The 24,377-nt window shown below is 40.1% G+C and overlaps 1 protein-coding gene across 10 annotated transcripts in view; it reads left to right on the forward strand.

Annotated features, from left to right (window-relative positions):
- kcnc3b (potassium voltage-gated channel, Shaw-related subfamily, member 3b) overlaps positions 1–24,377 on the forward strand; it is a 76,554-nt gene that overhangs the window by 14,325 nt on the left and 37,852 nt on the right. For all 10 annotated transcript variants that reach the window (XR_008301692.1, XM_053233729.1, XM_053233731.1 and 7 more), the window contains exon 2: positions 1,965–2,645. Coding sequence is in view for 9 of the 10 variants with exons in the window: in XM_053233729.1 (XP_053089704.1) it covers positions 2,022–2,645 (624 nt within the window). In the remaining variant the exon portion in view is untranslated. The remainder of the gene's footprint in view (positions 1–1,964; positions 2,646–24,377) is intronic.

The following is a 24,377-nucleotide window of genomic DNA, read 5'->3' on the forward strand; positions in this document are numbered from 1 at the left end:
TAATGTGGTGGTTGTAATAAGTTATCATTTATATAGTAACAGTAACAATAAACTCAGAGTGGTGCTTATTCTGAGCATCCTTGAATCATTGTCCGAGTCTGTATCGGGGGTCGGAACACTGGCACACGATGTTAAGCAAGAGTAAGCTATAATTGTAACACGTGAAAACATACGGCATGTAAAACCAGGAAGTACACAGAACTAGAAAACAAGGAATTCGGTAATGCGAAACACGACAAGAATGCATGATAAGACTTCATGAAGACACAAAGACCCACAAGGGTATAACATAGACAAACTAATCACAGGAAGAACAGAGAACAGGTGAGTATAATCAGGATATACACAAAATCACAGGATAAGGGGGTTGAGACAAGACTCAGAATCGAAACAGAATGCACATGTTCAGACAGTCAGATGAACACACTGAAAGTGGTGAAGTTTACTGTAAGGAGATGTTCATTTAACATTAATGGAAGGAGTCTCCACTGTCTGTGCTTTGTAACAGTCAGAGCTAAAGCGGTAACTTTTCCGACTGGTTTCTCGGTAACAAGACAAGGTGCGTTTTTTTGTATTATTAACTTATAAAAAAGAGGCTGGTGAGGGAATGGCTGTTAACTTTTGCAGACGTTCCACAACATTAAAAGTAACTATAAATGGAATTTACATTAATAAATAAAATAATGGGAGCCTTGGTAAATTTCTGCAGTATAGGAAGAATAAAATACTTTGGGACACTTTGCAGTGTCACATCACACCACCCTGTCGTTGATTATTTTCCTATAACAGCAACCCCCCCCCCCCCCCCCAACTGTATATATATTATACTAACTAGTATATATGGCAGTCTTACAGGTAGGATGACCTCTGACCCTTGTTCGCCTGTACTGTAGTGCTTCAGGTCAGCATTGTGCGGTACAGTAAGTGTTCTTTGCTGTATATTGTGTCCTTTATTTTCAGCGGAAAACTGAGTGACATCACGGTAGTGACACTGATCATTTTGGTGATGATGTCATGTCATAGTCATGTTCAGGACTTCATTCTGTTCCTGTCTGTAATAATTCTGTGCTTTTTTGTTGTTGTTGTTGTTGCTGTTTTGGTTCTCGGAGCCTTTGCTGTCACTGCAGATTAATGCTAATGTTACAATAGCAGAATTAGAACAAACTTGCAAAGCAACCAGTGAATTAACACAGAAGTGTGTGTGTGTGTGTGTGTGTGTGTCTGTGTGTGTGTGTGTCTGTGTGTCCAGCTGGGCACGGGTCATCACCGAAGCTGTTCATTTAACACAGGGGATCTTGCTGTGCTTCATGGGATCAGTGTTATACTCAGTACACACACACACACACACACACACATGTGTTCTGGCATCTAGACAGACAGGCAGACAGAAAGGTAGGTAGGTAAATAGAGAGAGACACACAGATATAGATAAACAAGAAACAACACCCTCTTAGAGCATATGTTAAATCTAAAACCCTTAAGTGGTCTTAGTTTGTCCTTAAAGGCTCTACGTTGAACCCCACAACAAAGGATCAGAGAAAGAAACAGACAGAGACAGACGATGGAGAGATGTACAAACAGAGAGAGACAGATAGATATATAAACAAATATATGGACAGGCAGATGGAAAGCTCTACAAGACAGACAGATATACAGACAAACAGATGGAATGATCTGCAAACAGACAGACAGAGACAGACAGATGGAAAGATCTACAGACAGAGAAAGACAGATAAACAGGGATGGAAAGATCTACAGACAGACTGACGCACAGAAAGATCTACGGACTGACAGGGACAGATACATGTATAGACAGATAGATACATAGACAAAAAGATCTGTAAATAGACAGACCTATAGATAGACAGATAGATAGATAGATAGAGAAAAGTTCCCCGTCATATACCAAACATCTTTCCCATTCATCTCTCTCTGTCTCTCTATATGTCTCTCGTCCTCCGCAGACTCCTCCCTCTCCTCCCGGTTTTCTCACCTCCTCCCACCCCCACCCCCTCCTCTCTATGCTCAGCTCGGTGTGCGTGTCGTCGTTCCGAGGGCGCAAGGCGGGCAACCAGTCGTCCAACAAGGCATGCGGGAGCGCCGACATGCCGTGCCCGGCGGACAGCGAGCGCATCGTGATCAACTGCGGCGGCGTGCGCCACGAGACTTACCGCAGCACGCTGCGCACGCTGCCCGGCACGCGCCTCGCGTGGCTCACCGAGCCCGACGCGTCCAGCAACTTCGACTACGATGCGGCGGCCGACGAGTTCTTCTTCGACCGGCACCCAGCCGTGTTCGCCTTCGTGCTCAACTACTACCGCACCGGTAAGCTGCACTGCCCGGGCGACGTGTGCGGCCCGCTCTTCGAGGAGGAGCTCGCCTTCTGGGGCATCGACGAGACGGATGTGGAGGCGTGCTGCTGGATGAACTACCGGCAGCACCGCGATGCCGAGGAGGCGCTCGACAGCTTCGAGACACCCGAACCGGACCCGCCGGACGACGATGCCGCGCTGGCTGGAGGAGCGGACGGAGACCTGCGGCGTCTCTGCTTGCACGAGGACGGGCGCAAAGTGGGTTGGTGGCGCGTGTGGCAACCCAAAATCTGGGCGCTTTTCGAAGACCCTTATTCATCCAAATACGCACGGGTGAGTATTTTCATATCTCTTATTAAAGAAATATCAAACACTGACGCTTTTTCCCCCCTTTGAGTAGCGCGCGCGGTCACTGCGCATCACTGCAATGCAACCTTGTGCTTCAATTTTAATTTTCCATCCTAAAACTGCGCGTGGACAAAATGCAAGTTCTTGTCTACGTCCTAAATGGCACACTAATATATTATATAGTCATACATGTGCGTGTACAGTGGTGCTTTTTTTTTTTTTTTTTTTTTTCGAAGTAATATTTATTTAGTCTTTGTTTTATAAAATGCACAGGTGATGTATAGGTTACAGTTGTAATTGCACATACCCAAGTTTATTGACAAACAGGACGTCTTCATTAACATAATTAATTACAAATCAATTACTCAGCTGGCTAACCAAATGTTTAGTATTGGATTTTTTTCTTGTGGATAGTATTAGAATTAATTTACCATAACTATGAGAAACTATCTCATAACTATCTGATCACATTCTTTCCAGTCGTTTGAAAACAATAAAGCTCAAATCATCATAGCAATGCTTACATGACTTTCACTGTGCTGTCCTCGCGTGCTCTGCGTTACTTCGCATGCTCTCCACCATTTTTTTTTAAATAAAAATATTGTCAACTTTGAGCACATAAACACACAGCTAACATTACTGAGATGATTGTGCAGTATGATGCACCAGAGGGAATGCATTTCATTTGCCCAGTATATCGTTTAATCGTTATCTCGATATTGTGCATTGTGATTGTCAGTGATAGATTCAGAATTACATGAATGACATGAGCTTTTCATCTCCTTGGATATTCATTATTTCCGTGGCACTAATAAGGACTTAGAAATTGTTACCAATAATAAGCATCAGTAAAAGTTCATTATAATTCACCTTGCCTTTGCTGCTGCTTGCTTCCGCTCACTTGTCTTATCATGATGGTTAGTGTTTTTTGTTTTTTATATATATATTTGCATGTATGAGTTATACAGCACCTCGTACGAAAAAAAATTGTCCTCCCGCAAATCTGTATTAAGACCTCAGACTTAACTCTGGACTTTCAGAAGTTGTAGGAGTATTACGCAGTCAGGGAGGGAGCTGTGCAAAACTCACGTGTGAACTACACACAGGTCATTTTAATAATCTGAATGGGGACCACAAAAAATCAGCTTAAGCGTGTACGTAACCTGACTCTGAATGCAAGTAACTTTCCCCACATAAATATCTACTGACACTGAATGGCCCCTTTTTTGTAATAGACAACGTTTTTTTTTCAATTTTGATAAATCTGACAATAGAACCAACATGTCCGTTCTAGGAAAGGCTCAGAGGGAGAACTCTGAAATAGTGTAATCTTTTTTTTGTACATAAAAACAGACATAGAGCATTTGATATGAATACAGATAAATAGGGCTACAGAAACCCAAACAGTGAATCGACTGTATTGAGTGTTATGTTTCAGTTAATGTAAGGCACCCGTGTAGAGCTCTGTGTCCCAGTATAATCCTCATCGACGTTCCCTTCCCACTTCCCCTTGGGAGAATCTTCTTCACCATCTTTAGGGTTGTTCCATTACTTTATTAGCTCAAGTAAAGTTCGCAAGGTGATCCCTTAGAAGCCCTAGGGATCGAGTTGACAAAACTAGACCTCACAAGAGAGGTTATCCAAAAAATGGCATTGTGGTCTGCTTCAACTTTTTGAATGTTTTTGGAACGCAGCCTTTTTACAGTGGCATAGCTCTTGAATCTTGTATAGCTCTTGCATCACCAATGATTGTAAGAAAAATACACAGAGCAGTAGGAAGCGAGGCTCAGGCTGATTTATTCTAGCCGAGATGGTAAATTCATGCAGCCTATCACTAACAGTCGTGTCAGGTGATTCCACAGAATTTCACAACCCCTAGATTTGATCTCCAATCAGGCTGATATTTTTTCAGACACTTCTGCAGATTATCCACTCTATCATTCTTTTTTCCCCAAAATGTCTTTGGAGATGAAACTAAAAGCAGATCCACTAAAAGCACACGATGTACAATCAGAGACAAATTACACAAAAGGATAGACGACATAACAGTACGTTTAATATTCTTTTGTTTGCATGAAAGCCATTACTGATGATAACGGTTAGAATGATAAAGACATTAAAGTGACAATTTATGTTACACATTTTTGGCCAATTTATGAACAAAGTGGGATTAATTTGTTGTTTTAAATCGGCAGAAATAATTCTCAACACCGAGGTCACAAGCCCACGTGGGATCACATGGGATTTTTACAAGCTGTTATTACAGAGTTCTATGCAGATATGCAGAAGACTTGTGGAATACTTCAAAATAATTATTAAAACTGATTTTCTTAAACATACTAATATTTCATTAGCCTAGGCTAGGGGTAATCAAATTCTCACAAAGCAAGCTCAGTCATACTTCACTCAAACTTCACATCTCATGGGCACATTAATCTCCATTGCTGCATCATTTTTTCTCACTACAACCTCAACTACAACTGGGAAAATAAATTATAGCAACACAACTTTACACATTTTGTGTAGGAGCTACACAATTTAACATTGGTGCACCCTTCTACGAGTTACCACTGTCTTTTTGTACCCAATAAAATGTGAGATGAGACAATTTACATGTGGACCTGGAATGATTTACGCAGGTCTTTTGAACTTGCAGGGCGACCTAACTTTCCGTCAAGGTTAAATGGAGAATGTTATGAGTTTATTAATGTTAAATAAAATCTATTAATATATACTCTACGTAGCTACCTATAGACAAGTATATATTTAAGATCAGTTAACTATATTTATTAGGGATTCTGGTGAAAAATCTCAGCCAAAAATAGTCAGAAGGCAGAAAATTTTAATCAAAAAAAGATTAAATTGTCCTACAACAAAGTGTCAAATCTAACAGTTTTCAAATAACGTCAATGGTGGTGATCATTAGAAAGTAATTAAATGCACTGTCTTTTTCTTTCAGACGCATTCAAACACTTTTCACAGCAGCAGAATAACAGTAACATATTATTGCTGAGTCACCTAAAAATCCACCATCCATCCAGTTTTTGTATTTGCCACTGCCAGCGAGCAGTTCCCGACTGCACAGCAGGTAATATTATTACAACCTTTCATACTTTCCTTAAACCTGAAATGGTGGAAGTGCTTGTTTTCCTGTTTTATTTAAATCAGTTCTGGATGATTAAATTGTTAATTGCATTTTTGTTAAACAGCATCACATAATTGAAAGTTATTACTGCATTTTGTGATTAAATAATCTCGCAAGATTGCCAACAGGCTGCAGGAAAATATCCGTGATTGGCATAAATACAAAAATATCCACATCTATATGAGTCATCAGTAAGATACTATAAAAACAATCAAATGGCATCTATCAACATTACATGAAAGTTTCTCTTTTGGCCTGGTGCTGGTTAAAATTTAAACTTTGTGAAAGTTCTAACTGCCATTATATAATGCGTTAATAAAAAAAAATGACAACATCAAATTAGCTGCAGTTCTGCGGGCGGAAATGCCTTGTTGATGAGAGCAGTCAGAGGAGAATGACCAAACTGGTTTGAGCTTACAGGAAGGCTACGGTAACTCAAATAACCACTTGATACAACCGTTGTGAGCATCTCAGAATGCACAGCACATCGCATCTTGTGGTGGATGGGCAACATCAATAGAAAATCACATCAGGTTCCACTCCTGATAGCCAAGAATAGGAATCTGAGGCTACAGTGGGGACAGACTCACCCACTGGATAGTTGAAGATTGGAAAAACATTGCCTGGTCTTTTTCCAGTCTTCAGCTGCAGGGGTCCAAGCACCATAGTGTTCATGACATATTTTCATTGTGTTGGGTTTTCATTGTCAGCATTAAAAAAAGCCATATTGTCAGTTTGCTAATCACAACAGAGATAAATAAAATGAAAAATCTATTTAAGTTTCCTTTTTCAAATTTAATGTCTCTAGCTCTATATGAGCTATATGAGCAGTCTGATGAGCTGCCTTAAGCTAAATAATTCACATAGATGCATGTGATTTATCGGCTCTGCTACAGTATTTTTCTTTTCAGTACTATGGACAGTCCATTGAAATATATCCACCAGTTGAATCCAAAAAAGAATAATAACAGTGCTAACAAAAACAATAGTAGCATATCTTTTTTTTTGTTCTTGATAGAGAATCAGTGTGAGAGTTTATGGCCTGATCTTGACCCAGCCAGGGCTCTAGCACATTCTGCCTGTGCCAGTCCCAAGTTTTAAATCCAAACCGGTAGAATTCTGCCTCTTTTGTCCCAAACTAAATCTAGACAATCAGAGCTCCGGAGCATCGTGGCATTAAAAAAAGGTGATCAGTGAATCCCTAGTTGGAATCTGCTCTGGAGAAATGCGTCTCCATTGTGGTAATGTCATTCACAGGTCAATACTCGCTCCTGCAGCTTCCGCCTGTGAGATTTACAACCCAGCGCAGTGATGTAGAGCAAAACACAAAGACACCCGCAGTTACACGAGTGTGTGTGTGTGTGTGTGAGACCACATGCAGCTCTGTAACCTAGTTAAAGCATCCGAGTGATCCAAAACCTAGTGAAAAACATGAGACACTGGATTTGCTGTGGAAAGCAAAAAGGAAGAAAGAGAAGGAGAGATAGGTCAAGGTTGAAAGAGACAGAGGAGGATCGGCAGCATGATTTAAAGCAGGACGGCTGGATTTACGGTGTGGATGGACGGTAAAACATTTATGAGCAGAGCAATAATCAGCTGAGTCGTTCACGCCAGTGCCAACCTTCTCTCTCTCCCTCTCACTCTCTCACTCTCTCTCAAACACACACACACACACACACACACACTGCAGTGGAGAGAGAGAGAGCCCAAGTGAGAGCTACAGAAGAAGAGAGAGTGAGGCTGAAAGAGGACAGGAGCAAAAGGATGAGCAATCACGTCCAGCTAAAGACACAAGCAATCTGATCCACCTTCCAGCACTGTGTATCGACTGATCGGTTATTGATTATGCGCTGTATGTCTTTCAGCGGCAGTCAGAGCGCTCTCTCTCTCTCTCTCTCACACACACACACACACAAATAAAGTTGACTCTATTGCTGATCACACTGTAACTGATGCTTGTCAGAAAAACACACACACTCACACACTGTTACTGTTGAAAGTTATGATAACTGAGTTCTTATTTCACCAGTGGCAATATTTATGATACACTAGAATTTGCTACAGCTACAATCATACTGCAGAAAAAAGTGATCCAAATTCGATCTTTTTTTCCTCAGGTTGCACAGCTTTGTTTTTTTTTTCTTTCATGTCAGTGGAACAAAAAATAGCGACAGTAAAAATAATACATTCATTTGTAGTATATTGTAGTAATTATGATCAATTTGCATTTCACAGAGACAGAAGTGTCTTCACGATGTACTCATGTTCAAAACATCGAATGTGCCATGCATACTAATACAAACTAATTGTTTAAGCATTTGTTGTAGGCTGCACGGGTTGAGCGTTGGTAGGTCACATGACCAAAAAGTACGCATGTTACACCTGTGCTAGGAACCAGTAAAACCCTGCACCTAAAACCCTCCGGCAGTCCTTTTAAATGTTGTTAATATTTTATTATTCTTTATTGTAACTTGTTATAGAACATTAGCCAATCAGATTTGAGATAATGGGTATGTTGTAGAAATATGTATTAACTATTTCAGCCTGGAAATATGTCCAAACTTTTTTACTGATAGTGTATATTTCTAACACCAAAAGAAGAGAAAGTAGAGTGGAAGAGAATATTTAGAAGCTAGGAATAATCAAGCGATGTCACAGCTTCAGGTCATTTCTTCTGAGAAACAGAACATAGAGAAACAAAAAGAAATGAAATAAAATCAGTTCTCCTCAAAAAAATGTGGTCGTGTTTATAGGAAAATAAAGCCACTTTTTCCCCCCTGAGGTCATGGTCTCATGTGCAGTACTCACACATGCCGCAGTAGCTCTCATCATCAGATGTCCTTCTAGAGAGAGCTGAAATGCTAATAAGAAGCAGTTACTGCATACTGCATTTACTTTATCTTAAACTGCACTCACAGCTCACTAACAGCTCATAAAGCATTAATAAAACTGCACTATAAGTTCATAAAGTGTTGAACATTGATGGTTTGTTTTTTCAAGCAGATATATAATGGAAGGTGCTCTGGTCACAGACTTTGAGTAATGAGTTTTGTTGCTCGGCTCCTTGAGGTGTGGACACAATAAGAAGATCTGAGTCTTGATCTGAGAGGACTACTTCCTACATGGAGGAATGAATGACTGATTATAAGGAATAAAGTACAGGATGTACTGTTATAGGAAAATCATAAAGGACGTGGTGGAGTAATGCATCCCAATGGAAAGCAGAATTTCTGTTACCACCCTGAAGTTGATTATCTTACAAATAAAAGCATGTCTCAAAGTGTTTTATTCCTTTTATACCATAAGAAGTTGCCCAAATATTTTTTGCAAACACGTATAGTTGGGTTGTGTCAGGTACAATCAGTTCTAATCAGTGTTTAACACGTTGTATTGGTCAAGTGATTCCCCGCACCCTGCTTTCTCTCTCTCTCACACACACACACACACACACACACACACACACACTGTGTCTACACACACACACTGTGTCTACACATACCGAACACACACTGTTACGCTACACTTTAGGAAACATGTGAAACAGTTTCTTTGTGTTTGACCATAGTTGTGTGTTTGCACCTCTGAGTGAAGGTCGTGTCTGTGTGTCCTCCGTATTCGGTCTTTGCTGATTAGCAGCTCTGGGGTGGATAGAAATGCACCTCGGCGGTTAGTTTTGGCCTGAACATTGCTTCCATCAACAGTTCTCATTTCAACTTGCCATCGATGGACTTCCTGGACTTTATATATAGCAGCCATATTAACCACATTGCTTTGGGCAGGGTTTTGTGTGACACCGGCGATTTTGTCAAGGACGTTTCACTGTCCCTAGACAGAGATACAGAGAGAAGTGCGCACACACAACACTGGCATTTTCATATTGAGCATGAGAAAAATGAGCTGACCAGTTTTGTAACACAAGGTGTGATTAGTTCATTAGGAAAAGGAGAACTGATCAGAGATAAGCCAGATAATTAATTCAGATAACTGTTTTGTAACTGTTCAGTTCATTAGGAAAATTGACTTGATCAGAGATCAGTCGTACTTCATTGTACACTGTACCTTTGTTCTAGGAAGAAAGAAGAGCTGATCTGAGAATACATTTGTACCACAAGGTATTAATAGTTCATTAGGAAAAGCCGAAGAGTTCAGTCATACTTTCTTTAGGAAGGAAGAAGAGCCCATCAAGAACCAGTTTTGTAACACAAGGTGTGATCAGTTGATTAGGGAAAGCAGAATCGCTGATGACAGATCAGCCATCCATCGTTGTACACATTATACTCTTCTTTCTAAGAAGAAAGAAGAGCTGATCAGAGACCAGTTTTTTAACAGAAAGTGAGATCAGTTCATTAGGAAAAGAGACTTTATCAGAGGTCAGCTGTGCTTCATTATACACTGTGCCTTCATTTTAGGAAGACAGAAGAGCTGATCAGAGATCAGTTTTGTAACACAGGGTGAGATCAGTTCATTAGGAAAACAAGAACTGGTTAGATATCAGCAGTGCTTTTGTAATACACTGTGCCTTCATTGTAGGAAGAAAGAACAGCTGAACAGAAACCAATTTTCTAACATAAGGTGTGATCAGTTCATTAGAAAAAGTATAACTGATCAGGGATCAGTCATGTTCCATTATACACTTTTTTGTTAGAAAAAGAGAACCGATCAAAAATAAATCATGCTTCAATATAAGTAGAAGTAAGAGCTCAGGTCAGCTGTTCTTTCATATACACTGCACCTTGATTCTAGGAAGGACGGCTGACCAGACATCCGTCATGTTTCATTATATATTATGTGTTCATTCTAGGACGCAAGAAGTGCTGCTCAGATACTAGTTTTGTAATACAAAGTGTGATCAGTTCATCAATAGAAGCTTGATCAGAGATCAACCGTGCTTTACTATGCACCGTGTCTTGATCCTAGGAAGAAAGAAGTACTGATCCAAGAACAGTTTTGTAATGCAAAGCGTGATCAGTTTGTTAGGAAAAGCAAAAGAGCTGATCACGGATCAGTTTTGTAACACAAGGTGAGATAAGTTCATTGGGAAAAGGTAATGAACTGATCAGAGATCAGTTTTGTAACACAAGGTGAGATCATGCTCATGCTTGATTATATCCTGAGCTTTCATTCTCTGATGGAAGAAGAGCTGATCTGAGAACAGTTTTGTAACACAAAGCGAGATCACTTCATTATGAAAAGCAGAAAAGACGATCACAGACGAGTTTTGTAACAAAAGTTGAGATCAGTTCATTGGGAAAAGGTAATGAACTGATCAGAGATCAGTCATGCTTGATTATATGATGTGCTTTCATTCTCTGAAGAAAGAAGAGCTGACCAGAGATCAGTTTTGCAGCGCAAGATGTCATCAGCTCATTGGGAAATAGAGAGCTGCTCAGAGATTTGTTGTGCTTCGTTATCCATTGTACTTTCATTATAGGAAAAAAGTCCCTGTCTCTTTAAACAGCTTTTTAACTGAGAGGAAAACTTGGCAGATGCATATGGGACTTCTGTCAGTTTCATTACGTTGTCATTAGTGAGTTAATTTTAACCACAAACGACTTCTGGCAGTCTCTGCGCACAAATATGACTGCTGGCCACGAGACAAGCTTATGCTCATAAATATTTGGTTTCTGATTTGTTGAACCTTGCATGTTGTGAAAAGAATTATGGGAATGCCTACAACGAGAAAAATACATTGAATTTACATGTAAATGCCAGGGGGCATGGTGACTTAGTGGTTAGCACTGTTCCCTTGCACCTCTGATGGGGGTTTGAATCCCGCTTCCGCCCTGTGTGTGCGGTGTATGCATGTTCTCCCCATGCTTCAGGGGTTTCCTCCGGATACTCTGGTTTCCTCCTCCAGTCCAAAGGCATGCGTTGTAGACTGATTTGCATTTCCAGATTGTCCATAGTGTGTAAGTGTGTGTGCGATTATGCCCTGTGATGGGCTGTCTCCCACCTGATGCCCCGAGTTCCCTGGGATAGGCTCCAGGCTCCCTGTGACCCTGTGTAGGATAAGTGGTATAGAAAATGGATGGATGGATGTAAATGCCCTCGAATTTGACCTCAGAAGGCAACAGTATAACATCTGATTCCAGATCAGTGTCTTCTCTTTATTATGTGTGCAATGGCACCTGATTTCAGATCATACACAAATCAAAATGACCAAATTAATAATGTAATGTACACAAGATTCAATAAAACTTTATCCTGTGGACTAATGTGATACTTCTTGTGATCTGCATAATGTAGTAAAGTAAGTGTGTGTGTGTGTGTGTTTTCTGAGTCCTGGTTTTTAATCCAGATTGCAGTTCAGCTCTAATTCTGCTCAACCTGCTGAGATTATTTTGGGCCAGTTTTTAGCCTCGAGGCCACACACACACGCACACACATACAGTCATGACCAGTCACGTCATAGCCTGTCCGTTCTGCTCAGAAAGATATCTGGTCATAACGCAGCATGCCTGTTCTCTTCAAAGCCATAGCCAATCAATCTATTTACTGTCTTCAGGGACTCAGCCTATCAGAGCGCAGCATGTGTCGGAGGGGGCATGGCCAATCATTGCGCATTTCAAGCACTGAGCTCTGCAGCTGCAGCTTGTATGGGAGAGAACACTGTCCTTTATGACGCCATCATGTGAGGTCACTGCTGAGAGAGAGAGAGAGAGAGAGAGAGAGAGAGAATGATGCTCATTTTGAAGTCGCAATATTTTACACATGAATCTTGAAGAAAACAAGACACTTTGCACTATTAAACACAGAAACATTTGTTATTTTTATTACACACAAGTAAATAAAACATTAAATAAACAAAAATGATCAACACTTTTTAACATAAACATTTTATGTGGAAGACATAGAATATAATAATTCATTTTAAATAAAACTATATATACTGAGCTTGGAAGGAGTCTCCACTGTCAGCACTTACTTCCCAGTGTCAGATATAAAACTGTAACCTTACATTTTCCAACATGGGAAAGTCTTACATAACATGGAAGTAAACATAATTATAAACAGAAGAAAAGTACCACATGTTTTTTTTTTTAAATTAATAACTTATACTTATAACTTATTACATACTTATTTATGCATTATAATACATTTATTATACATTTTTGATTATTCATATGTACACATATTTACACATATTGCTATTTTGTGATGTAAATGATTCATCTTAATTTCTGTTTTACCACAGGATGAAACACACACACACACACCACACCATACATGTGGTGGTTGCCACCACTGATTTTGGAAATAAGGCAACTTGTGATTTGGCTTTCCCTGACATGGGTGTGTGGGTGTGTGTATGTGTGTGTGTGTGTTGGCTCCACTGGGAACCTGAGCTGGGGGGCTGCTAGGTAATTTCATCTCTGATGTGATTGATACTTCCTGTAGCGATGAGATCATATACTGCTGAGCAGCATCTCAAAGGCGACATCACGCCCTGCTGTCTGTCTAATCCTGATGAGCTCTCTCTCTCTCTCACACACACACACACACACACACACACTCAGGGGGAAGAGGGTGTAGTGATTACTTTGGTTACCTTTGATTTACTAAAGATCATTTGTTGTAGTTGTAATGATTTAGCAAAAAGTTCCTAAATTAAACTTTTACAGTCCCATTTCTTCAGAGCAATACTATAAAAGTGCTGTGTCATCAAAAAAACTTTGATGGAGAAGACAGAAAGGAAGAAAGTGAACAGGAAAAGTAACTAGTATAAAGTTCTGTATATTTTGCGCTGCAGATCTGCAGAATTTGAATGATACTCTTCCAAGTTTGGTATATGTTTTTTGTTTTTAATAACCAAACCCTGATTGATACTTTTCCAGAACTTTATCCTGGACTTATTAAAAAGGTCCATTGATTGAATACAATAGTGAGCATCAACCTGATGCCACTGCCACCACGCTTCACAGTTGGGATGTTGGGTTTCTGCCATCTATAGTGCTTTGTCCTGGAACATTGACTTGTTTTGGTTGCTCCTTGGCCAAACTCTGGGTTCTTCGAGGAACATGTGACACTTTGACTGCACACAGTTCAGGTTGAACTCCCTTCAACTATTTGACTTCTAATGCCGGCTGGTTGCACTAGAACTAATTTTGTGGTTTCACATATGGCAATATGATCGAATGACGATTCTGCAAAAAAAAAAAAAAAAATCACCTGCAGTTGTTTTTCGGCGGACAATCTCTAATACGAACAACACATTACAATGTTGTTTGAGTCAAGGTTAAATTTTTTTGCAATGCAGATTAAGATGCATTTCTATCTGCTGGTACAGCTGTTCATATGAAGCAATGGTTTGGGATGTGAAATGTAAGAAAGAGATGTATTAGAAATATTTTTTCCCAAACAATCTTCTGTTTTGCATCAGTGCCTTAAAAACGCTAAAATAAAAGCACATTGGGATTGATAGAAATTACGCTAAACTTAAAAATGTCCATCGATAGTATTATAGTGAGCAGACTGCTCATGAACATGATGCTACCACTACCATGCTTCACTGCTCAGTATGAATATATCATTACAATGTTATTTGAGTTGGTTTGCAATGTGAAAGTGATGTATGAGAATTCTTTTCCAACCAGACATCAGTTTTGCAACAGTGCCTTAAAAACCTCTAAAAAAAAAAGGGCACACGGAATTGATTGAAATTGTATTTTTTAAGAAATTAAGATGTTTTAAATAGTCCATAAGGAATCCTGTATTCCTTGTGTTTTGTTAGGGTCCTTGTCACTACTTGTAGCATGAGGCAGTACCTGCAAACACATCAGGTTGCACAGGTAGTCCAGCTCCTCCAGGATAGCACTTCCATATGTGCCGTCGCAAGGAGGTTTGGTGCGTCTCCCAGCACAGTTTTAGGAGCATGGAGGAGATACCAGGAGATGGGCCTTACACAAGGAGAGCTGGACAGGGCCATAGAATGGCAACAACCCAGCAGCAGGACCGGTATCTGCTCCTTTGTGTGAGGAGGAACCGGAGGAGCACTGCCAGAGCCCTACAAAATGACCTCCAGCAGGCTACTGGTGTGCATATTTCTGACCAAACTGTCAGAAACGGACTCCATGAGGGTGGCATGAGGGCCTGATGTCCTCTATTGGGACCTGCGCTCACAGCCCAGCACCATGCAGCTCGACCACAGAACACCAGAATTGGCAGGTCCGCCACTGGTGTCCTGTTCTCTTCATGGATGAGAGCAGGTTCACACTGAGCATATGTGACAGACGTGAAAGAGTCTGGAGATGCCTTGGGGAACGTTATGCTGCCTGCAACATCATCCAGCATGACTGGTTTGGCAGTGAGTCAGTGATGGTCTGGGGAGGAATTCCCTGGAGGGTTGCACAGACCTCCACGTGCTAGCTGACGGTACCCTTACTGCTGTTAGGTACCGGGATTAAATCCTCAGAGCCACTGTCAGACCTTAGCCTGGTGCAGTGGGCCCTGGGTTCCTCATGGTGCATGACAGTGCCTGGGCTCATGTGGCCAGAGCGTGTAGGCAGTTTCTGAATGACGAAGGCATTGATGCCATTGACTGGCCCTCATGTTCCCCAGACCTGAATCCAATTGAGAACCTCTGGGACGTTATGTGTCGGAGCATCCGAAGCCGCCAAGTAGCACCACAGACTGTCCAGGAGCTCACTGATGCCCTGATCAAGGTCTGGGAGGAGATTCCCAAGGACACCATCCACCATCTCATCAGGAGCATGCCCAGACGTTGTCGGGAGTACATACATGCACGTGGGGGCCATGCACACTACTGACTTACGTTAAGAGTTGCCATGAAGAAATTCATGCAAGTTGGATCAGCCTGTAATTTAAATTTTTTACTTTGATTTTCATTGTGATTTTGAATCCAGCCCCCTGATGACTTTGGCTTCCACTGACCATTGTGATGTCATTTTGTTCTCAACAAATTACAGAATGTATATAAGAAAAGATTCTCAAAGATTTTAAGTGTGCCCTTAATTGTTTTGAGCAGTGTACATATGCATTATGCTGTATAAGCAGTTAAAAAATTACAGGTTTATATTAATGCACTTGTTCTAATACATTTAAAAGGGACTTGTGCAACAGACGCATCACATACATTTTTTACAAAATGTGTGAAACTTGATGTGGTGATGTTTTCTGTGAGAGTTTATTTAGCATTTTTGGAAGGAGTCTCTAGTGTCATTGTTTTGTAACAGTCACTTTTACAGCTGCATCTTTATGTTTTCGGACGCAGGAAGGTCTTCAGGACAGGAATTTGAGCTTTGTGGATTCTATGTAACATGACAAGCTGCATTTTTTTGTATTATTAAATTCATTTTTAACACCTTTGTCATGGATTATTTTTCTACATCAGGTTTTTTTTTTTTTTTTTTGGTCAAACTCAAGGGGGAAATGTTTTGTATTAATCTGAATAATGATAGAGTTGGTAGAACTAAAATTGTTAAAACCTAAAATCAGTCCCAATCAATCATGATATGATTTCATTCTTTGTGATTAATTATATAATTTACCACAAACTTTCTGTAAATACACAGTTTAACAGTATAATACACATTTATGTGCAAAAGTTTTCATCCTGCCATTGTTTTTGAATGGAAAATTTGAACAGATAATGTACCTCAGTTTTAGAATTTCATGAAAAAAAAGTAATCCAAAAAGTTAAAATGTGTGTGTTTTTTTTACAACAGTGCAACAGTTGAAATTCAGAATTTAAGGCAAAATCAACAGAAAAATAGTTTGCAGGAAAGTGTTCATAACAGAACACTTCTCAGTATAGTGACACTATCCTGTTGTGGATGATCCATAACATTGAATGTAACTGTAAAAGGAAAAAACTATGCCATGTCCTTCATTAATAAATACAAATGTATAATTTTTTAGCATGTTGCTGTGGTATAAGAGGAAGAAAACATGTTAGTGTTTAGAAGTGATGTGTGTGTGTGTGTGTGTGTATGTTCTAGTCAAAGGACAGAACGAGGGCAGCCACTTATTCCCTCGAGTCCTTCATCTTGGAGAGTTAAAGGTTCAGACAGCCGTGTACTTGCTGCGGTTGAACGGTGTCAGAGTCGGTTTGGTTAACGCACTGTGTGCAAAGTGCGCACACACACACACATACACACACACACACACACACACACACACACACACGGTTATTAAAATCAAAACTATAGTAAAGTAAGTCTCTGTGTGTTGTACCTTGAACCACAAAATCCATTAAAGTTGTGTATCAGCTCTCTTTAGGAACAGTTTGTGTGTGTGTGTGTGTGTGTGTGTGTGTGTGTGTGTGTGAGACCATCTGCTTGTTAAAGCTGGCAGCAGTGAAGTCCATGCAGGGACGATGAATGCTGAATTCATCACTTTGACTTTCTGCCACACACACACACACACACACACACACACACACACACACACACACACACACACATATACACACACACACCCTATATTCCCTAAGGGGTTTTTCTTGTCCAGTTTTGTCAGAGACCTGTGTGTGTGTGTGTGTGTGTGTGTGTGGGTGTGTGTGAAACTTTCTATGACTTTCTCTCAGATTGAGGACTGAGTGACAGAGAGACAAAAAAGGTAGGAGCGAAAGATAAAGTAGAGAGATTCTGACAAGTTGTTGGGCATAATGTGTGTGTGTGTGTGTGTGTGTTTGCCAAAGACAGAACGAAAGAACAGGGGGGCGTGTCGCAAGGACAAAATGCACACCGCAACACTGCAGTGATCTGGAGAGAATACAAAACAGAAAGAACGCACACACACACACACACACACACACACAGACACACACACAGATTTATGTGGAGCGGTAGATGCTCTCCTGCAGAGATGAGCCACTGTAACACACCGATGTTAAGATTAAGTGGAAGTGTGTTAGCTGTGATTTTCAAAATGGAAGCCAAGGTCAGAACATTATTTTTGAACATTTAAACGTAATGATTATACAGCAGCTGGTGTGTGGGGCATTGACTGAATAAGTAAGGAGTAAAACACTTGGGGTTGTGCTGTTGTAGGAAAATAATCAACTTTGTGGTTGTAACAGTAACTCAGCTTCGTCACACAACCTCCCGATAATTCTTTTCCTTCAAACGTAGAGAAAGCTTTGTGAAGCTTTGCAGTGCGAGTCCTCACTTACTGCTGCAAAGTCTCTCTCTCTCTCTCTCTCTCACACACACACGCACACACATGCATTGGTTTTTCTAGCTTTGCGAAGATCGAGTGATTTTGAGGAAGTCTGTTGCTGTCCTATCATAGTGAGAACATTTAATCCCTTTTGGTCCTCATAAAGATCTAAATACACACACACCGGTCCCACTCATGTCCTTCAGTTTCCCGCAGTGTCCTGTGTTCCATCAGGCGATTCGCTCCCGCCCCCCCTCTCAGGTGTAGCACAGTGGACTCCTGCCTCCCTGTGATTGGTTCTCGTCACGTCAGTCATTATCTCTCATCACGATGTTGATTGGTGAGAGTGTGGATGAGTTCGAGAGGGAGGGGAGAAACACGAGCAGTGAGAATTTCTGCTCGTCCCACACAGTAGTCATGTCTCTGCAGGAATCTCTTTTTTTCCTTCTTTTGTCTTCTTCAAATTTCCTTACTTAATTACTTTTCTTTTTTTTCTCTGTTTTTGTCTTTCCTTCCTTCTTTCATTTCCTGGTTTCTTTCCTTTCTTTCTTCTCTCTTTCTTACTTTTCCTTTTTTCTCCTTTCTATCTTTACTTCTTTCAATTTTTCTATCTTCCTTCCTTCTTTCTGTTTCCTTCATCTGTTCTCATTTCTTCCATTACTTCTGTTTTCTTCCTTCTTTACTGTTACTCTCATTTTTTTTTTATTCTTTGTTTTTCTTTGTTTTTCTTTCTTTCTTTGTTTTTCTCGTTCTTTCTTTCTTTCTTTCCTTCCTGCATTCTTTCAGTCATTGCTCTTTCTCTTCGTTCTTGTTTCCTTCCTTCCTTGCTTCCTTTTTTACTACTTTCGTTTCTTGTTTTCTATCTTTACTTTCTTCCATTTTTCTTTTTTCTTTCCTTTCCTTCATTTCTTCTGTTCTGTCCTTTCTTTCATCTATCCATCCTTCTTTATCCTACCTTTTTCTTTTGTCATTCCTTTCTTTCTGTCTTCCTTATTTTCTTTTATTCTCATTTCCTTTCTATCTGCCATACTTAGTTTCCTATTTTTTTTATTCCTTCCTTCCTTCCTTGTGTGTCTATTCCCTTTGTTCTTTCCTTCTCATTTCCTTTCTTCTTTTTTCCTAATTTCTTTTGTCTTTCTTCTCTTTCTCCTTTTTGTCTTTACTTCATTACATTTTTCTTTTTTTCTTCCATCTATCCTCCCTCCTTTCTGTCTGTTATTCCTTCCCTCTTTTTTCTAGCATAGTTTCTTTTATTTTTTTCTTCCTTCCCTTAATATTGTCACTATGAATGGATGCTTCCATGCATCTCTGCCACGTTGTCACATGCCTCCAGCACTTTGAGTCCTTCAAATATGTGTGTGTGTGTGTGTGTGTCCTGCAAAAATGCATGTATGTATGTATGCGTTAAATCAGTGAACCTCCTCATGTGTTTTAATGTATACTGCATGTATATCTCCATGGCGACAGCAACGCTAGCTTCCTGAGCCAGGGACTGAGAGACGCTGCCAAACAGAGATCCATCCATTTACACAAGTGACGGGGAGTTCTATCTCTTAAAGTAACACTGACCTTGATCTAAAACTACATAATCAATAATTAGAACCACACACAGACACACACACCACATATCCTGTCTTTCACATATCACAGCATCTGCTGAACATTTTATTATAGTTTACAATAACAAGTTTAATTGTGTGTCTGCAGCTTGACTGACTGTAGTAAGGAATGAACAACTTGGGGGTATACTGTTCTAGGAAAATAATCAATGACGTGGTGGTATTGGTGGTGGTGATGTGATGTGGCCCGAGCTGAATTGGAGTTAATGTTTACTTGCTTCCTTTCTCCTTTCTGTTCTTCTTTTCTTGTTTTCTTTCTTCCGTCATTTGATTTTTATTGCACTTGACTGTAAATAATTGAAATAGTGAAAAGAAAGGGCGTTGAGGGTGAAAGAGTAAAGAATGTGTCTTGTTTTTTTTGCATAATTTTCATCATTCCGTCATTTCATTCCATTCTGTTTTTTCCTTGTTGTCTCCCTTCTTCTATACTTTCCTTCCTTCCTTCCTTTTTCCTGTCTTTCCTTCCTTCCTTTCCTCTTTCCTTCCTTCCTTCCATCCTTCCTTCCTTACTTTCTTGCTTCCATTGTTTCCATTTTCATTTATTCCATTGTTTTCATGTTTCCTTTCTTTCCTTACTTCACTCCTTGCTATTTTCTTCCTTTCTTTCTTACATCCTTTCCATTTCTCCTTCCTTCCTTCCTTCCTTCCTTCCTTCCTTCCTTCCATTGTTCCTTCCTTTATATCTTTTCTTCTTTCCATCCTATTTTATTTATTTTTTTCTTTTTCTTCTTTCCCATTTCCCATATTAGCCAAAAATAAAGCTTGATTTGTGTACAGTTGGACAGCTAATGTATAAGTTTACTGCATAAAGTCCATATACAGACATGTATAATAAGCTCTGCTGTATAATCAGTAATCAATTTCTGCATTGCATTTGGCTGAGTTTTCAGACTTTTGCTATTTACAATCTTTCTAACATTATGGAAATTTTAAGAACACATCCAGTGCAAGTCATCCTTAAAAGCAAACAGACCTTGCTGCATGTCTCTTTTCACACTCCACTGGTCCTCGGGTGCAGCGGAGACTTATGTATTTCGTGACTCAGCAAAATGTTTCACCATCCGTGGTGGTGAACTGCTAATGCCAAACTGCACATGTGGTGCATCGTGGGTGCTCTGGCATCGTGACACCTTCCTCTCTGCCCCCAGCATTTCTCGCCAAGCCTTGTCGAGCCTCGTCTTGCTGCTGACCTGGTTTACTTTGTGGCTTTTGCTCTCTCTGCAGGCTCCACAACACACACACACATGTGACAAAAACATTGACACAATGCAAATATACAACTATTAAAAAAAATATAATTCTACATACTGATAGTGTTGCACATATTTGTCAGGATGGTGGTCTTCAAGGGCGTCAATTTGTTTGTGCGGCATTAAAAAGTATCAGTAAAAACGGATGGTTGGTTGGATGCATGGACAGACACTTAAAAAAAATTGAGCTACCTAACAGTATCAGGTGACAGCCAGCCATACAGTTACACCATTTTAATTTCAGCAGTAACCATGACAGGAAGAGGGCAGCGCAAAATCGATTTGCTTCCTCAAGTCTCTGAGCGATGGACAGGAGCCAGAAAGCAACTCAAGTTAAAAGCCTCTAAACCTTGCGCCTGCGGAACCCAGCCTGGGTGTCTTTATTCAATTATTTGCTGTGTTTATTGAATAATCTTTTGCTCTCCACCATCCGAGCTGGAGAGTAGTTTGGCTGCAAGGAAGTTTGAAACCTCAATGTGGACTCCAAGCCACCATGGTTTGCTACACTACGGTTTCACCCTACACTTTGCAGGTGGTGCTGCTCCGCCTTGGATGTAAAACAGCTAACAGGTTTTAAAAATGGACACTAAAACAGGGTGTCCTTTTGTAGCTCTTCGCCAATTTAGCCAATACACGATATCCAGGTCGGCTAGTTTCAACTTTCTGGTCCACAGGAATGTACCTACCTTAGAGTAAAAACTAAGCACTTGGGGCCATTTGAGCCATTTAATATGTTTGGTGAAGTATGAACGCTGTTTCGATGCCTGAAGAGGTCCAGAGAAACAGTGGTCCCTGGTATCAAGTGCGGTTGAAAACGGTGGTCTCGGGTCCGCTTCTACCAAACTCTGGTACATCCCAGCTCAGGTGTGGAAGCTATCTGCTCTCGGCGCCATATGGCAAGTAATGTGTCTGGTTCAACTTGCCATGTTACTTCCTGTTTTTACTTTTGGGATGTTGGGGAAAAAGTTGTTATGGTCAGTGGTGGACATGTAATGCCTTATTGATCTATCAAATCGGTGTTTCAGAGGATTGGTGCACTGTAATTAGATCAGCTTGTACCTATGGTACGATTGCTTGCACTGAGAAAAAGCGCTGCATTCAAAAAGCGATGGTACCTTTGGTTGGTACCAAGCAGCAAATGGACAAATCTAGCGCCTACCATTTTGCACAAATGTGATGAATGGAATTGGGCAATCCATCCACGATTCAGAAGGAATTCTTCTATGTGAAAGCGATTATGAGCCCTGCCCCCAAATGAGGCCAGAGTCGGTCCTGGATGCAAGTATTCTGACCAAGAGTGTGACAATGCCTTAAAAGCTTCATGGGACTGTGACCTAGGAACCCAGATCATCCCTGGTACTTCTGGTGGAATAGTATCCTGAAAATTTCTGGGTTCCTGGAAAAGTTCCTGTTGTAGACACATATCTATTGTACCTGCTGTTTGAATGGATTCCTGGTGCAAATTTCTTTTTGATATGGTTCTTTAGGCAGGGGAGAACTTAGCAATGTGACAAAACAACTGGTCTGTGAGCATCTGAGAGAAGTGGTCTCGGCCCACTTCCAGTTGAACTATGAGAAAGGGATTTGATCCTAAATTGGTCCATTAAGTGAACCAAACATGCCACATTTTTTTTTTACACAAGAATGTACCTTGGTAGATTCAGGAGGTTTTGCTGGGTTTGTACAGTACAGCCACTGGGGGGCAGGGAGTTGGTGGAATGATGCTGTCTGCCCATATTCGCTTCTTTGTACAATTCTATGTGTTCTTCTTATAACTGTTGATGGTGCTACAGAAATATTCCACATAGCCCATTAACACCAGCCATCCCAGGTTAAGCTTAGAGTAACTAGAAGGTTTTGAGTTCAAATCTCATGACTGCCAGGCAGCATTAGGCAAATGAAAAAAATATGAATGTGATTTTTTTTTTTTTTTTTCAACTTTCTTGTTTAGGTCAGCTGTAATGACATTTCTCAGAATTCAGACAGCTCATGATCTCTGACGTGACGCCAGTTGATGCTTTGTAACTCTACGCCTCCCATTGTTGGAAACGCTTCCCTTTCCATCAAACACTCACTGGTGCAGTCATTGCTGGATTTGGGCTGATTGCTGTCCGCTCCACCGGAGGTTTTTTCTGTCTCTATGTTTCTGTGTCGTCATTGTGGTTTATACGTAGATTTCCAGAAACAGTGCTTTGGGAAAAATAAACTTCCAGGCAAGCATCTAGACTTTTGAGTAAATGCCATCAGATTTTTTTTCTCTTTTTTTTTTTTTGAGTTTTTGAAAACTGAGACCAATGGACGTCAAGATGCATTATAGCTAAATGGATTATATGTAATGAAAGAGTGCATCGCACTGTTTCTGCTCAGAATATTTTTATCACATAAAGCATGTGTTAACTCCATCAGTAGTGAAGTAATAAATGATCTTAGCTTAAAAGAAGGAGACATGATGTCATGTACTTATATTTTTAAAGTAACGAAGCAGGCGTTGTGATATTAGCGCTCCGGATATAGCACATTAGAACGAGCATATTCTGTTTCTTCAGCGTGGAAGTTGAAGAACTTCTGAAAGGCCCGGATAAAGTCAATTTAAGAATGGCTCCATATCCCAATCGATATCCCTCCTCTCTTCCAGTCTAATCACACACACACACACTTCCAGTTTAATGCGAATTAGCAGCTAAGTAACATCACAGCGCCAAACCTTGACGGTCATGTGCACGTAAGCCGAGAGGGGCTTCTGTCTGAAAGGCTCAGTGTTACAACAGTGTGTGTATGACTCACTAAGACACACACACACACACACACACACACCTAAACACACAGGACTAGGATAGCTTTCTGGTACCCTAGCTTTACCAGACAATATGGAGCCATTTCAGAGAAAGAGAGAAAGTATGAGAGAGGGAGGGAAAGGGGCATCAGAAAAGAAGAGAAGTAGATGCGAGAGGGGAAAAGGGGATCTCAGTTGAAGCAGATTGTAAGTAGGTCAGGCTGAAGATGGAGAGGCATGGAGAGAAGGAGGGCGAGAGAGAATTTAGGGATAGGTAGCCCCATGACATAAACTATAAACCTTTAGAAAAGAAAAATGTGAGATGGGAAATATACTTATATCCTCTGATCAGTTTTAGATTTAAAACCATGAAGAAACCAAAATGCACTTAAATTTTTTTTATTATTATTTCTTAAAAAAAATATGCAATTTAAAAATAATGTAATTTAAAAATGTGTTTATAAATTTTATTTAATGAAAACTATGGAGAAATGAAAGTGTACTCAGTTTTATTAATTTAATTAATAATTGAATTATAAATTTAATTATACTTTAAATTAAATTAATATTTTTAATTATGAAAAATAATTTAAATACTTTTAATTTAAATTCAGATAGCAAAAATATCCAAGCAGTTATGCTGAGCCAACATTAGATGACTTAATGATGATGATAAAAACCAAAATTTAAAAACTTCTTATTGAAAATGGTACATATTATCCACTGAGCATGATTATAAATGTAAAAGTGCAGTGTTATTAGTGTAGTGTTTGTAAATAACACAACAGTTCCTGACATGCTGCTATAGTT

The sequence above is a fragment of the Pangasianodon hypophthalmus genome, chromosome 1 (genome assembly GCF_027358585.1).
Source record: "Pangasianodon hypophthalmus isolate fPanHyp1 chromosome 1, fPanHyp1.pri, whole genome shotgun sequence".
NCBI classification, from domain to species: domain Eukaryota; kingdom Metazoa; phylum Chordata; class Actinopteri; order Siluriformes; family Pangasiidae; genus Pangasianodon; species Pangasianodon hypophthalmus.